The sequence below is a fragment of the Phoenix dactylifera genome, chromosome 17 (assembly GCF_009389715.1).
Source record: "Phoenix dactylifera cultivar Barhee BC4 chromosome 17, palm_55x_up_171113_PBpolish2nd_filt_p, whole genome shotgun sequence".
NCBI classification, from domain to species: Eukaryota; Viridiplantae; Streptophyta; class Magnoliopsida; order Arecales; family Arecaceae; genus Phoenix; species Phoenix dactylifera.
Window position 1 is genome coordinate 11817008 of NC_052408.1, and position 15946 is coordinate 11832953.

The 15946-nt window shown below is 37.8% G+C and overlaps 2 protein-coding genes across 7 annotated transcripts; both read right to left on the minus strand.

The window, feature by feature from the left end:
- Positions 1-75: 75 nt before the first annotated feature.
- Positions 76-5290, minus strand: LOC103701089 (probable acyl-activating enzyme 1, peroxisomal). Of its 4 annotated transcripts, none has more exons than XR_603130.3 (3): positions 4976-5290; positions 364-1951; positions 76-256 (listed from the first exon to the last, which is right to left on the minus strand). XR_603130.3 is itself a non-coding variant. In XM_008783049.3 (2 exons), the coding sequence occupies exons 1-2, from the start codon at positions 5174-5176 to the stop codon at positions 482-484; spliced, it is 1671 nt and encodes a 556-aa protein (XP_008781271.1). In that variant the 5' UTR covers positions 5177-5290; the 3' UTR covers positions 288-481. The 4 variants fall into 4 exon arrangements, 1 of the variants encoding a protein (XP_008781271.1); XR_003384526.1 differs by having other exon boundaries at positions 76-273; XR_003384527.2 differs by having other exon boundaries at positions 81-251.
- Positions 5291-8842: 3552 nt separating this feature from the next.
- Positions 8843-15837, minus strand: LOC103701090 (SEC1 family transport protein SLY1-like). Of its 3 annotated transcripts, none has more exons than XR_005506695.1 (3): positions 15571-15837; positions 13467-15491; positions 8843-9223 (listed from the first exon to the last, which is right to left on the minus strand). XR_005506695.1 is itself a non-coding variant. In XM_008783050.4 (2 exons), the coding sequence occupies exons 1-2, from the start codon at positions 15599-15601 to the stop codon at positions 13651-13653; spliced, it is 1872 nt and encodes a 623-aa protein (XP_008781272.1). In that variant the 5' UTR covers positions 15602-15837; the 3' UTR covers positions 13276-13650. The 3 variants fall into 3 exon arrangements, 1 of the variants encoding a protein (XP_008781272.1); XR_005506694.1 differs by having other exon boundaries at positions 8843-9381; XM_008783050.4 differs by lacking the exon at positions 8843-9223 and having other exon boundaries at positions 13276-15491.
- Positions 15838-15946: the final 109 nt, after the last annotated feature.

Consider the following 15946-nt stretch of genomic DNA (forward strand, 5'->3'; position numbering starts at 1 on the left):
GAGAGATAATACCATTTAAGCAAGCGCTTGGTGGTGGTTCGGTGCTTCATTTTTAAAACTTAAGTCTGCACCATGTGTAATAGATCCAAGGGATTGCATTTGATGAATGCAATTCAATTAATATTAGGTGTTGCCTGCAAAAGCAAGTTGCTATGTATATACCAATTACCCGGGCAAACATCTCAGAGGGATATTCAGACGGAAAGACTCAGAAAAGTTGCCGATGACCGATTCCGTCATTGATGCGAAGCCTGGCCTGGTCGGGAAGAGATTCTAAATAAAGAATATGCGCACCGAGAATAGATATCAATTTATTACTAAAATATTATGTACCATAAGAGAGTTCACATTTCTTGCTAGTACCTGTAAAGATGCACTTTCCCAGTTCCGGATGATTTGCTGCTGGTATAGTGAGAACCTTATGAACTTACATGCCACTTATTTGATCAGTAGCCATCATAGCCAACTTGCTGAGATTACCTCAAAGCTTGCTAGTACCCTTATTGAAGAGGCTTCCCATGGCCTTTGCCTTCTCCCTAAGGACAAACTTTTGCGTCTTCCCGGTCGAAGTCTTTGGAAGATCCTCAAAAACAACAGTGCGAGGTGCCATATAGTGTGGCAGCCGGGCACGACAAAATCTAATAATCTCTTCAGCACCAGCATGAGTACCCTCCCTCAACTTCACAAAAGCACAGGGTGTCTCACCCCAATAATCATCTGGTTGTCCAACTACTGCAGCCTCGAGCACGGCTGGATGACTAAACAGCACAGACTCTACCTCTATAGTGCTTATATTTTCCCCACCTGAAATTATAATATCTTTCGATCGGTCCTTGAGCTTTACATATCCATCAGCATGCCTCACTGCAAGGTCTCCGGATCGAAACCATCCTCCAGACAAAGCTTCATTGGTTGCATTCAAATCTTTGTAGTATCCATTCATGACTGTGTTGCCTCTGAACATTACCTCCCCCATGGTTTTCCCATCAGCTGGAACACTTTTCAAAGTAACTGGATCTTTAACATCTAACTCCTCGATTCCAAGATGTTGAAGTCCCTGGCGGGATTTGAGTCTTGCACGCTCCTCGGCAGGGAGGGAGTCCCACTCAGGCTTCCATGTGCAAACTGTCCCTGGACCATAAGTTTCTGTGAGGCCATAGGAGTGGATGACATGGAAACCAAGTTCTTCCATCTTATATAGAACCTGGGGAGGTGGTGGTGCAGCACCAGTCATCACAGTCACTCTTCCAGGCAATGGTTTCTGCTCGGTCATTGGAGCATTCACAATCATGTTAAGAACTGTGGGTGCACCACCCATGTGGGTGATCTTGTGCAGGGCAATGTTTTCAAAAATAACCTTTGCAGAGACATTTCTAATGCAGATGTTTGTCCCACCTTGAGCTGCTATACCCCAAGTTAGGCACCACCCATTACAATGGAACATGGGCACAGTCCACAGATACACCGGCATTGTGGTCATGTCATTGAAGAGGACTGTCGCAATGGCATTTAGGTAGGCTCCCCGGTGACTGTAGATAACACCTTTGGGTCTGGATGTGGTGCCAGATGTATAGTTTAGTGAGATAGGGTCACGTTCATCAACAGGCCATTTGATCTCAAACCGAGGAGGTGAAGTCTTCAGAAGAATTTCATATTCCTCATCCACCGAAGCAGCGAAATTTGGAACTGCAGGAGATGATCCACCGGATTCTGTGATTATAACCAGAAGGGGAGGTTTCACTCTGGCTTGGGAGAGAAGTTTGAGTGCTCCTTGGGCGACTTCAAGTAACTGATAGTCCACGAAGACAATTTTAGCCTCAGAGTGCTTCAGAAGGACTGATAGCATGGCTGAGTCATGACGTGTGTTGAGTGTACAGAGGATTGCACCAGTCATTGGCACACCGAAATGTAGTTCATACATTGCTGGAATGTTTGGAGCAAGTACAGCTACCTGATTCAAAAAACAGCAGTTGGTTACAGCAATGACGAACCACATGCAAATGTAACCAAAAAAAATCTGCAAGAAAAATCATATGTTGATGCAGAATGTAAATTCAGAAGAAAAATCATATATTTCTCAAGGCTAGTACTTCTTCAAAGAAATATAGGAGAAAGCAACCCACTCCCCTTAGAAATGTTGAACCATTCCAATTAGATATACAAAATATTGATTGGGTTGTATCCACATTAATAATATGAGAATAAACTGCAGAAAAGAGGAAAGAAAAGAGTTAAGGAAGAAAAAATCATATTGATCTAAGGGTGCAATTTCTAGTCTAACACAACGCTTCTGTTCTGTTTGATTTGATTGAGATGCAATGTTCATAATCACATGATCAGTTGGAAAGTGCACAGATTGAAAACAAAACAATTGTTATGCAGCTGATCAAGGTCCGAAATCTCAGTATTGAGTACCATACCAGTACACTACTGGTTCAGTATGATATGGTATGCATGTCGTACCAAGCCTCTTTTTTCTCACTTTTCATCATAGTACCACATGAAACCAAATGGTACAGGTCAGTACAAGTAGGTACAGTATGGTACACATCCCGAATTGGAGTGGTATTGGATGGTAAAGGTTGGTATTTGGTCTACACCAAACCGATTGATGTTTTCATACCAGTTTTGACATGGAATGGTATGGTATGCCTGAACTGGACCGTTTGGGGTGGTACGGCAAATATTACGGCTGATAGCTTATACTATTCATTAGGTACACAGACTGATAAATATCTCTGCATACTAAGCATAACTATTAGTTTTCTTAAAAAATGTATTCAAGTGCACAACAACACAAAAAATAGAAAAAAACCTGTATTCAAGGAAATGACTAGAAGAAAAGCAAATGGATCCAACTTCATAGGTTCCTTTTCTATGACTTGAAAGTCTTTTATTGCATAGAAAATGATCACAATCTTCCTTTATACCATGTAAATCAATGTAACTATCAATACACTATAACTGTGTTAGCAAAAGAAGCAAGTTATATAAGAGGATTAAACATAAAGATGGACAAGGTAAAGCAGCTAACAGGTTAACCAGATTTTCTTCTTTTGTTTGGTTGCAGCTCATGTAACCTAGGATGTTATTAATGATAATACTCAGTTACTTTTTTGTTAAAAAGACATGACACTCAATTATATCATGTTTGATGGTTGCATGCGTTTTCTGGGGTTCAAGCTGAAAAGCAGGAATCTGTATAGATCAGGCTATTACAGGAATCAGAATTTAGATTGTTCATTGGTCATCTACCTTGTTATAATCCATAAACAGTCGAAAATACATTAAATCCAAACATCTCCTTATTTAATTTGACTGGTGTTGCGATGATGAGACACCAGAATATGAGTTCTCCAAGTTACATGGATGGAGAGGTTGGATCAGTGACTATATAATCCATTACACAGTCATCGATATATTAAATCCAACCACGTCCATGCCACCTTTATTTCTCTTTCTTAGAGTGTCATGAAAGACCATGAAGTGAAAAGTTTTTGAAGAGAAGCAAATTCTTCCCCATGTCCCTCAACAGTTTTTCCCAATATCTAGTAGAAGATATACAAGTTAGGATACATGACTAAGGGATTGGGATACAAAATGCAAATGCATCTCTTTCTTAACCATTCTCAAGCTCCAATATTCACATCCTAAAGGTTGACTTTTTTTCATCAGTTTCGTAGTGAGGATCTGTACAGGCTGCCTCCATTATTTTTCATTGATCTGGGATATATATATTTTTTCCATTGATATGGGGTATCAAAAGACATCAATATTCAAATTAGTATTCAAGAGAACCCATAAATACCATTTGCCCTGCTGGGATTGGAGGATAGAAGAGAGCATCTCTAGTTAGATATTGCTGAAAAGACCCTGTTCGTAATCCATAAATTAAATTTTATATTTATAAGTCTTTTCTACTTTACAGAGTAGAGGAATCTGCACAAAATTCTCTTCAGGTTGATGAAAAGTGATATAGTTTAGTTGTGAATCTAAAGCTTTGGTTACTATTAGTTTGAACAATTATTAAGATTTTTATGATTACAATCATCACCATGACTTTTTTTAATCTATGAGAGTCAAGTCACTTGGCATGTATAGAAGGTGCAACAACATCCTGTAAATTTGACCAATTATATGACCGTTTAAATTTTGCTTGCCCCTTCTTCTTCTCTTATTTCCTAGTTTTCATCTTTCAAATTACAGCCAATCAGAACTTTTGCTTGCAAGTCCCTGATCTAATCTGTCAGAATTACCAAACCAGAGTGGCATAAAAACAAAACTATAAAGTTTGAATCTCTATGTTTTCTACACTTGGCAATTAAAATAAGAAACTGAAGTAAAGATGAATAATAGGAGACTAGTGCTGGCTCCTCAACGCCTATCACAATGCCTGTGGATCAGTGGGAAAGCCCTAGTGCAATACATGAGGACAATGCACCTCCTCAAACAACCCAATTTTCCTACATGAGGGCCAGAAATCCGGAACGCTGCTAGTAACTACTTCTCATATACCATCAATGCTGATTAAATCAACTCTAGTTTTACAACATCTTCACCTAAGAATCGAAAAACAGAGGAGCACATATAGTAGTCGTAAATTACAGAGAAGCAAACAACCGAATGAACTCGAATTATATTGGATTGAAGTATAAATCCTAAGAAGCGAAATGATTGAGCAAGGAAAATCCGCAAATGCAAATGAATTACGAAAAAGCAAACACTAAACAAATTTCACAAGTGCAGAATTTAATGATAGACCGAGTGGAAACCCCAAAAAATAACTGATTAACTGAATAAAAGGATAAAGAACACAAAAGTACACACCAATTACCCAAAAGAACGAAGCTCATCATATCAGCTAATAAAAAAGTTCGAGAAGAGAAGCTGAAAGATTGTAAACAGAAACTAATCGCAAGCACTAGCATCAGAAATCTCAAAGTTGAAGCTCCCATCGATCAAGAAACTGGCTTACAACGTCGCCGCGTGAGATCCCCAAGCGGGAGAGAGCGGAGGCGAGGCGGAGGCAGCGATCGCGGGTCTCCCTCCACGAGTAGGTGGTGGGGCCGTAGACGACGGAGGCGCAATCGCCGTAGACGGCGGCGGCGCGCTCCAAGAAGCTTATGGGGGTGAGGGGAACGTAGTTGGCGGAGCACCGGACCGCGCCCTCCATCATGTGGTGCTTCCCCTTCTCGCCCCCCCGTTCCTGAGCCCCGAGTCCTCCGGATCAGGCCGCAGTCTGGGACATGGATTTTTGTCCCATATTGATAGAAACGAACGCCGTCACGTCACCCGTCGGAGCTTTTCTTTTTATAACAAAAAAAGAAAGAAAAAAAAGGGAGAACCAACAGTTCCACAATTATAAAGTTAGATCATGGCATACTCAAAAAGAGTGGAGGATAGGTGTCTTCACGTGATTGGGTGTCCCTTCGCATTACAGACCTATATATATAATATATTTACCGAGGAAAGGAAACGGTGGGGAGCCAATCGGACACTCATTAGAGCCGTACGTTTATCGCATGATTAGCCGCCGTGACTCGTGATGGAGTCCGTATAATTTATTTACAACTATATGCCGCTGTGGGGCCGGACGGACCATGGTGGTTGCTAAGCGAGTAAGCACTCTGTACCCGACCGGAAAGCATTTTCACCGACCCCTCCAAAAAATAAAAAATAAATAATAGTGGACCGGTGATATCTATTTAAATTTATTTTTGTATTTAAATGTATCTGGATAACAATTTAAAAATATCCAATAAATATCCACATCCATATTTATATTTATCAAAAAAAAAAATATGAATATGAATAGACAACTATTCGATGCATACTTAAATATCTGATTCTATTTATAACTCTATTTAATTTTATATAAATTTTTTTATTTTTTTAAAAAATAGATAATCACATTAACATATTTTTTTATTTAATTTATCACCTACTCAATAATATCTATGATGTTGTGGCCAAAAAGTTTAACCATTCAACTTATATCTGTATTCATATCCATACTTCTAGTATCCGATTTGTATTTGTACCCATTTAAAATAAATATAGATATGAATCTTTGCATTCGATTAATATTTGTATCCGTATTTATATTACAAAACAAATATAGATATGGATATACCGATATCCGATCTGTACCCAATTCGATTTCAGCCCTAACCCTCTTCCATTAGGCTCTATTTGAGATTGTTATTCCTAGTAGAGCTTTTAAATCTTTTAGAAGTAGAGCTCTCAAAAAATAAAACTTTTAGAAGTAGAGTTTTTATTAAAAGTTTTTTGCTGTTTGGTAACTACATTTCTAAAATACTATAAAACTTTAACATATGTTTGGTAACTAAAATAAAAAAGTACTTTGGATATAATAACATGACAATAAAAGATAGTGTATAGTACTACGTAGTGAAGTATAATACAATATAATGTTATATATTATTATAAAATAAAATATTATTATTTTGTATAATATTATTATAATATAGTGTAATATAAATTTGAATACTACAACATAATAATATAACATAATACAATATGACATATTATAGTAATATATTATTAAGCATACAATATTACTACAATATAATATAATATAATATAATAATATTGTAATATAATACACAAATATAATATAATATAACAGATTAGAATCTAATCTAATAATAGATTATATTATATTACTACTAAATATCATTATATATACTTAATAATAATATAATGTTATTATAATAGATTCATATAATAGAATATAATATAATGTAATATAATCAAATATATTATCATATATATTATTAATGTGTGTATACATATATAATATACTAATAATCTAATATACTACAACAATATAATATAATATAATGGATCACAATCTAATCTAATAATAGATTATATTAGATTATTATTAAATTTTATTATATATATTTCATAATAATATAGTATTATTAAAATATAATCATATAATAAACTATAATGTAATCTAATATAATCTAATATATTATCTTTATATTATTAATCGTATATTGTAATATTATTATAATAATATCATATATTATCATAATATATCTATTATAATAATAATAATGTAAAATTATGATTGTAATTATATGTTATATTATGCTTATAATAAAATATAAGAATATGTTATATTATAATTATGTATTATTACAATAATATAATATATTATACTATTATAATATAAGACTGCATAATATATTATTAATTATATTATTTTTATAGTAAAATAATATATTATGATATGATATGATGTAAGATATAATTATGAGATTTGTTGGATGACATTTTCATCATCAGAAAAATTTAATTAAAATCAAAATGATTTTCCAATATTGGTCAGAAAGTACTTTTGGAGAAAAGCTCCAAAATAAGGCTTTTCTCAAGTAATTCTTTCTAGCTTTATGGCATAACCAAAATAACTTTCTGATTCTTTACCAAACACCATTATAATATTCAAAAGTATTTTTGGAAGGCCAAAAAATACTTTCTGATCCTCTAAAAGCTTTACCAAATTGGGCCTTAATCACACCAAGTACAAAATCTAAGTCTTGATACCCAAGTTGAGCCCTATTAAAATATTAAAAATATTTTGAGAAGCTTGCCTGTCTTGTTTTCCTTGATTTTACCACCACACTCCCGTGATATTTATATCCTACCAGCACCGTGTTAGTAGAGAAGTGAGTTGCAGTCTCAGACCTTTGGCTTCTGACAAATGATAAATGCACGTGCAGCCATACTTCTCCCGTTACTCTTTGTAAATAGCATGAAAATACTGAGCTAGGCTTAGATGGGTAAATTTGGGAATTGTCAAGGACAGAATTCCGTTCTTATTAAACACTTTTAATTAATTCCTGGTCTATTTCAACTCCTGTCCTTGCATAACTCTCTCTCACACATATATACACCTTGCTTGGATTCATGATTGTTTGGGTTCCATCTCAGTGTCAAGCCACCAATCACCAAACCAGACCATTGAGATAACAAGAGTTTAGAAACCTTTACATCTTAACAATAATGTTTAAAGGTTATTGAGTGACTGTCATTTATATTGATTTTCATTGCCGAAATCAATTCAGACTCTGACTTATATTTGAATAATATATAACTTATATCCATTTTTCAAAAAAAAAGAGAAAAAGGCTATAACAAATATCTAATTTGTCTCAGCATCAATTTAAAACAAATATGAATAAGTCATGTCCCATTAGTATTCATCTACTAATCTTGATAAATATTTAATATCTATATCTGAATTCATATCTGCTGAAAAATATAAATACAGATATAAATATATTAATATCCAATCTGTTTTCAGCTCTAATGTTGATTCAAAGAATCAATGGACCAGGCCACATGATAAATCTGACAATGAGAGGGGGTAAGGTTGATTCATGGAATCAATGGAACAGGCCATATGATAAATCTGACAATGGGAGAGGGTCTGTATTTTGAGAAGATACAATGGTCAATCATGTCCCTGACGGATATATCTAGGTTGTTGCCTCAGTTACTGAGGAATTACATTTTCGAAGGCATGTTTTGGAAGGTGGCTTTGGCCACGTTGCAACTTGCAGAAGATTGAAGCCACCTATGATTTTGGTGTTCTCGAGTTAGGAACAAGGCATGATTATGTTTAATTTGACAGAATTAATGGCGCCGATCTTGTGATTTTGTTGTCAAACAACCAATATCGTACAATCATTTCTTGGCCCTGGAATTTATCTAACAGTTTTAACTGATGACAGCACAAAAAAGAACGTTTCAGAGATGGCAACTGCAATAAATCATAAAGCAGAATCAGAAAGAGTACAAGGATGAGAAATGAAACAGAAGCAAAGAACGTTTCAACTACAATTGCAATTAATCTTGAAGCACGAAACAAAGGTGTTTTACAAGTAATAAAGGTGTTTTACAAGAAACCAATTTCAATATTCCATTGCCAAATAGCAATAATCTAACTGTGCTGCACAAGCATTTGCGAACTAGCAAGATAGTAGTTCACATATGCTTTGAACTACCATCCATCTGCCAAGTAGGAAACCAGCCTACTGTTGATCCATCGTGAACCGAGTCCTTAAAATTTTACATCTGAATGTCAAAGATGCACTAGCTCCACTGTGTCATATAAAGGCTTCCATCTTACAACATTTCAATGGGAATGCTGCATTGTCAATCCATCCTCAAACCCTATCTTTAGACAAATCTGCCGAATGTGGAATAGAGGTACCGAATTACAAAATCTACATTTCATCTCACATTTATATCATGGATGCTGGGAATTCATCTGAAACTAGACAGACAAGTGATTCACTACATGGTCTGTCTACGTTGTAATCCATTATCAATTATCATCAAACAGACCTGTGAAAGTAGTAATTACAGGTTGTTGAGAATTACATTTTTCATGTGCCATATGATTACTCTTATCCCTAAAACAAATTGCATACTAGAAAAAAAAAATACAGTACTGGAAGATATCCTGGGGATTCATAATTTCTTATTTAAAGCGACAGTTGTTAGGACATAAAAAAGAAAACCAATTACACCATCTAGAAAGAAACAAATATATATGAGAATGCAGCACACAACCAATTTGGACACTAGTGGAACATAAAACTTCTTAATCTGGATCGGTACTAACTGCCTCATTGTTTTCACAAGGAGGAGATGATCACAAACATCTAGCAGAAAGAGATTTCTATCTAACAAGTTCTATAAATAAGCTTCTAATACCACATCATCCATCGTGCACTGCTGGAACATTAACAAATGTTGCTTGCTCCAATGATGGCTTTTTTTTCCTAAAGGTTCTAACAGCAAAGCAATCTCCTAACAATCAAGTTCAGGCAATTTGTTTCAGCAAGTGAACAGTGCTCAGGAACTATTCTTCCAACACTTCACCATCACCAATGAGACTCCATTTTGTTGGTAGAATCTTACAATTTGTATCTACCTCTTATTTCATCTCTGAAGTTCTTTTTCTCTGAACAGATTCAAATAGACTTACCTATCAAGCCTGTGTTACAAGGTCTAGAGCATCTCTTGAACCCCAGCTTCGGTTTAATTTTTCAGCTCTGTTAAGTCCTCTAGGTGACATATTTGGTCCCCTTTAGCTTCCCTTTTCTTAGAATTGTACCTCGATGGGCTGTTGCATTTTTATTCATTCCTCTATTCATCTCTCTGAGCCTTTGCAAATTAACTTTGCTGGACCAAACTAAATGACACCAGATTCTATTTGGTCTCTTTCACTTCCAGCTCACTGAATGTTGTCGCTCGACCTCTTTTCTTCAATCCTTTACTTGTACCTGGAGGAAAACACTTTGGGACAGTCATTTATGTAGCAGCAAATTCTTTGGTTCTCAAAAATTCTCCTTTTAGGGTCTAGGTTTACACCATCATGGTTTTATTTTCTTAAGTTTGTTGTATGCTTCTCTGACTCACCGATCATATTTCAGTTTTGTTTTTGCTTTGCATCTTAAAGACAAACTGCAGTCTGCAGACCTCTTAGTTGTCCCCTCTCCCTAGACCATTGCAGACTCCTATTCCACAAAATTTATTCCCTTTGCCTGTACAATTTTCAATTCAGCCTTTTAATTTCAAGATCCTGTCAATTAACCTCTATTTGCATAGGTGGTGGAACACAGCATTCTACGGCCTACAAGTAGTGTATTTTTTTTTATTTGATCATTGTTCCAAGTCAAGATGCTTGACCAGACATTAAGGTTGCTCTTAAAGTATTGCTTCCTTGATTCAATACTTTGCAACCTTACATTGAGCTGGCACACATATCCAAAAGATTGTCTACAAGTCATGCATGATTACTCATTTATTCATTCATCAAACCATTAAATGCCATGGCATGAAACCAAATGCCTTTTTCTTTGTTGCATTGAGATTGGAAAACATTATGAAGTCACCACTTCCTCTTTACCAGCATCAGTTTCTAGCACCTTAGATGTCTTCATACTTCCTTCACGGTCTTGATATTCTTGCCACCTGAAGTGTAATTTCAACAATATATTATCCATAGTAATGACTAATCGCCTATCCACATACTCCTTAAGATTCCTATAATCATCTCCCATGGCTTCACCTTTACACATGGTACACACCAAGCAGTCCACCTGTAAGCTAGTGTATGCAAATATCCTACTTTATTTCCAGACACTAACATAAAGTTCAACCTGTCTGCAGCTTGTTTCTCCCATCTTTCCCCCTTTATCTACATTATTAACAGCACTGTTTCGATGGTGCACTTAGCTATCCACATTTTCATCTGAGAATTTAGGCAGAGGTTTGTCGCTCTTTCAACAATTGCTCACATCAAATCAATGTATGGTTAAGGATGATGCTCCGGAAGCTCCTTCAAGTTTCATCTTAGCTCCACAACTGATGAGTGCTGTCACTAGCACCAAACCTTCATTTCCTCTATTCCATCTATTACATTGATATTTCCCAGTGACTGTGACTTCTTATTAATGCTTGTGCATCTTGAGCATTATCTTAGCTCAACCATCGAACCAACACCTTGGCCACTTATTTTGCAGTCAATACATGAGTTGCTTCAACTAGGCATCTACTAACTCCTCTTTTTATGATAACCTTTAGATAGGTGGTGTTGTATCATCAAAAACATAAATCCCTGAACTCTAAGGACTCATTTCAAACTTGTTCAACATTCAGCTTTTCAGTATTCTCATCAACATTAAAATTGTACATGAACATTCCATTGAAGGACACCTAGTATGCTGCCTCCAACCCTTGGTTTTCTTCTCAAATTTAAATTCTGCTTATGCATGTAAGTCAAGCAGATCCATTAACCTACTGTCTTTTAAATCATATGAAGAACATGTCATCAAAAAGGTCTCCAATGTAATTTGTTTTGCAAAACAAAGGCTATTGGATGTTTTTTCTTAGCAACATAAGTAAAATAAGATAAAGGGTATGCATGAGTTGAAAAGGCAATCCCATAATAGCTATATGCATTGTTTTCATCTTAGCTGAAAGGTTTACCAGTCAGTGTTTCAAGCTTCAACGGAAACCAAACCGTAAGTAGAATCAAGCCAAAATTAACCATCAACACTTGATTTTGGAACAATCAGTCAATTTTAATCTAGTTTAGTTCCAAAACTCATTGAAACCAACCACAGCCTCACTGATAACCTCAGTATATCAGCCAATCTAAACCAACATACTCCAAAACATCGGCTGATATAAAATCAATGTATGAGCTGCAATTTTTACTCTTTATTTTACTATCTTAAATGGGTTTTTTTTATACAAAAGATTAAAATTAATGTCTAAAAGACTGTAGTTTCTCCTAATTTTAATATATTGGCCAATATCTCAGTCATTATATATTCACCAAAATCTTAGCATATTTTGGTTCTTCTAAACTTTTGAGGCCTTTCATCTCATCCAAGATAAACCTATAACTTGGTTCATCTAGGAATATGTCACGCACTGAGATAACCAGAGTATTAGCTGTTAAGAAACTTAATCTATCTATTTGACTAGACGGATAAAGACCATTTTTCACGTATTATTGGACATAAGTTTCCAACTACATTAGCTAGAAAAAAGAATTCCATCAAAGATGTCAAAAGCCAAAACACAAGCACAAAAAACATACCATTTTCCATACACTTGAGATGCCATCTTTACATAATCAAACATCTAGTCCATGAAAATGTAAACTCTCACCAAAACCCCCTTCTTGCAAGCTCAATCCAGCTCTTCTTTGTTTTTCTTTTCTTTTGGTTATCCAAATTTGATCTAGGAACCCTTTCAGAACTTCTATGACCGACGAGAAACCAAGTCAGGCCATCAAAAAAAGATTGTCCTGAACTGGTCCTATAAAAACACATATTCAACCTTTCAAAAGAACTGATTGCTTCCCTAGTTTTATCAAATATATATTTCAACATCACCATCTCCTTTCACAATAATCATATGCCCATGTGCTCTCTTCACTTCCCAAATAGATAATAATATGATGGTCATAAAATTGTTTAAAAATCTACTGAAGTTTCATAAACATTCAATAATAAAATGGCAGCACTAAAAGCCTATCATTATGCCATCAATTGTAAAACAGAGATACAAGGAATCAAAAACAAGTGCAAATGCATCCTTACATGGTACACACACAGTCATACAATACAGATAGAGATGCATGCACCAAAAATGTGTTCTCTTTGGGAAGAGTACCTTCACGCTTCTTATATGCAAATGCTTGCCCTTAATCACCAAAAGTTAAAAGCACATCATCACAAAAGCAAGGCTCATCCTAAACTTGATAATAGAATAGGTTACAACTAATTGCTTTAGGTCAGCGGATTCAGAATTTAACATACAAACAGCATCAAACTAGGCTCTTTTTTTTCAATAAAAAAATGAAAGTAAAACAGAAAAGAAAAGCATATGGTGGCAGACATACGACTCACTTGAGTACAGACGGCAAGTTTCCTGTCACAAAGAATGTCAGCATCTTATCGCTTCATCTAAGATTGCCAGAAAATCTGGCTATTCTAGATAAAGAAAGCTCTCTATTAGCTTCTTAAGTCTGAGTACCAATTATCTGCCACAACTCTCAACCACAAACAGCACATGATGCAAAACTTACACCCCTTATTGGGATGTACCCACTCCACTGCTTCCTAGACCCATCTTCTGCCCCAACTCTATGAGCTGCTCAACAAACTCCTCCCCATTAAGGACCTCTGTAGTACCATATAGGACATGCTTGACAGGCTGTGAACGTTGTGCTAGCTCCATCAAGCTCCTATATTCAACATAATTTCCACCACCTATCATAAATACAATTGCTTCTTTGAACGGTCCCCTCAATTGTGACCCAGATCCTGATCTAGGGGCTCGTGGATCAAACACCAGGTAAGAATCCACCTCTGGGTTTGGCTTCCCTTCCATTAATGCTTCCACTGTCCTTGTTAATGCCAGTTGCCTTCCACCTGATAAAAGATTTTTCATACCTGCAGTCACCGCACTAATGGACTGCCCATAAAGCTTTTCAGCCCAATCCACAATGTTGCTCCTGCTTGCTGAGCTTGCTGAAGCTGCCAATGATGCATTCAAAGACTTTATCTTCTTCACATACTGAAAGGCACAAGTATCCACCTCGGACTCCCTCAATGCTGCTTCTATCGCTTCTACCTCAGATTGTGGTGTGGTCTCCAAAGAGAGAAGGTATGTTATCGAAAGCCGAAGCTTATCCACCTTTGTGCCCTTCCCCTTAAGAAGACTAAGCAATTGACTCTTATCTACACTTCCTTTGGTCAACATGTCATTCTCAAGATTGCAGTAACCATCCAAAGACCTCTCCTTGATCTCACCCAGCAGCACGGTGGCAATGTTGGTATGCTTGTCAATCATCTTCTTCCGCTCAGTGAGCTCCGGGAGTGAGTTCACAGCATTCATCAGATGCTTCGTGTTCCCAATCAGATCAGTACCATCAAACTCAACCCCATCCTTCCCTCCAGTCCGCTTGTTCACCTCATCAATGTCCTGCTTGTACTTGCTCAGTTGGATCTCGATTTCTTCAGCAACCTTCTGAAATGGAGACCAACTGTTGGAAAACCAGAACGAATCGGAGTCATCCAATTCATAAGATTTAGCAGCAGCTTTCTCTGCAGGCATGGTCACTCTGTTCAGCTTCATTCCGAGCACGTCATGGACGAGAGGCCGGTAGCTCCAGTCATGCTGGATCCCAACTGCGAGCTCAAAATTCCGATCAAATATGCAGAGGATCGGGCGCTGGAAGGAGCTCGCAAGACCACCACTTTCTGAGAAAAGATTGTTTTTTATCACCAAATGGTCACGGATGCGGGAGTCCAGAGCTGAAGCAACCATCTCCGCCGGGCCACCGCGGGCACACCGGATTACCGGCACAACCCCGAGGGTGGCGAGGACACAGAACAAGCCACTGACGATCTTCTCCACGATCTCCTCGATCTCGCGATCCCCTGCGGAGGGGTCGTTGATCTGGACGTAGGTCTTGGGCTGTGCCAGCGAGAAGAGGGAGTCCTCCAGGGTGACGAACTCGAGGTACTGGTCGTAGATCTTGGAGATCCGGTGCACGGCGTCCTTCTCGAGGGTCTTGGAGGCGAGCGTCTCGAGAAGGGGGCGAGGGAGGGAGGAGGAGAAGTTGAGGTGGAAGGACTCGTAGAGGCCGCGGGCGGCGTCGGCGGCCATACGGTCGATGTTCTCCGGCGTGGGGCGGACGAAGTAGATGGCGGGGACGTCGGGGACGGTCTGGCGGTTCTTGTCGATGGGGAAGAAGAGGGTGATGCCGTGCTTCCGGAGGTCATTGACATGAATCAGGGGGGAGAGGATGCCACGGCAGAAGGCGTCCATAATGAGGATCTTGTAGACCTCCTCGGAGCCGGCGGCAGTGGAGATCCCGCCGCCGGGGTTCGGCGGCTGGTTCAAATTCAGCATGCGGACGATGAGGCCTGGGAGAAAAATGGATCAGAATTGGGGGATGAAGCAGAGGGAAGAAGATATCGAGATCGGAGGGAGGAGCGGACTTACTCATTTGCTTCTGCCGGAGATTGAGCGCCATGGATGGGACAATTCCCGAGGGTCTTCTTCCTTCTAGGTTACAGTTTTGTAAGATCCTTCGCCGAGAGGGAGAATTCTAGGGTTAGGGTTTGGCTTTGGCTTTGGCTTGGGATCTGGAAATCGAAAGGGGGGAGAAGTGATGGAAGGAGAGAGGAGTAAGATGAAACCATTGGCGACCTCGACCGATCTTATCGCACGTGAGCAGCACGTGAGAAAAAAGGCTGGAATCCTTTCGTCTCAAATTTGGCTGAAGAGTCGGCAATCCTAGAAATAAGAGGCGCCGACCTTATATGAGTACCCCTATTTTTTGAAGTTACACTACTATTATAGGTATCGCCGTCCGCAT

Excerpts from the sequence above, each read along its gene's own strand:
- LOC103701089 (XM_008783049.3), bottom strand. The coding sequence starts at position 5,176 with ATGATGGAGGGCGCGGTCCGGTGCTCCGCCAACTACGTTCCCCTCACC. Across the intron at positions 1,952-4,975 it reads GGATCTCACGCGGCGACGTT|GTAGCTGTACTTGCTCCAAA; the intron begins GTAAGCCAGTTT and ends TTTTTGAATCAG.
- LOC103701090 (XM_008783050.4), bottom strand. The coding sequence starts at position 15,601 with ATGGCGCTCAATCTCCGGCAGAAGCAAATGA. Across the intron at positions 15,492-15,570 it reads TCTCCGGCAGAAGCAAATGA|GCCTCATCGTCCGCATGCTG; the intron begins GTAAGTCCGCTC and ends TTTTTCTCCCAG.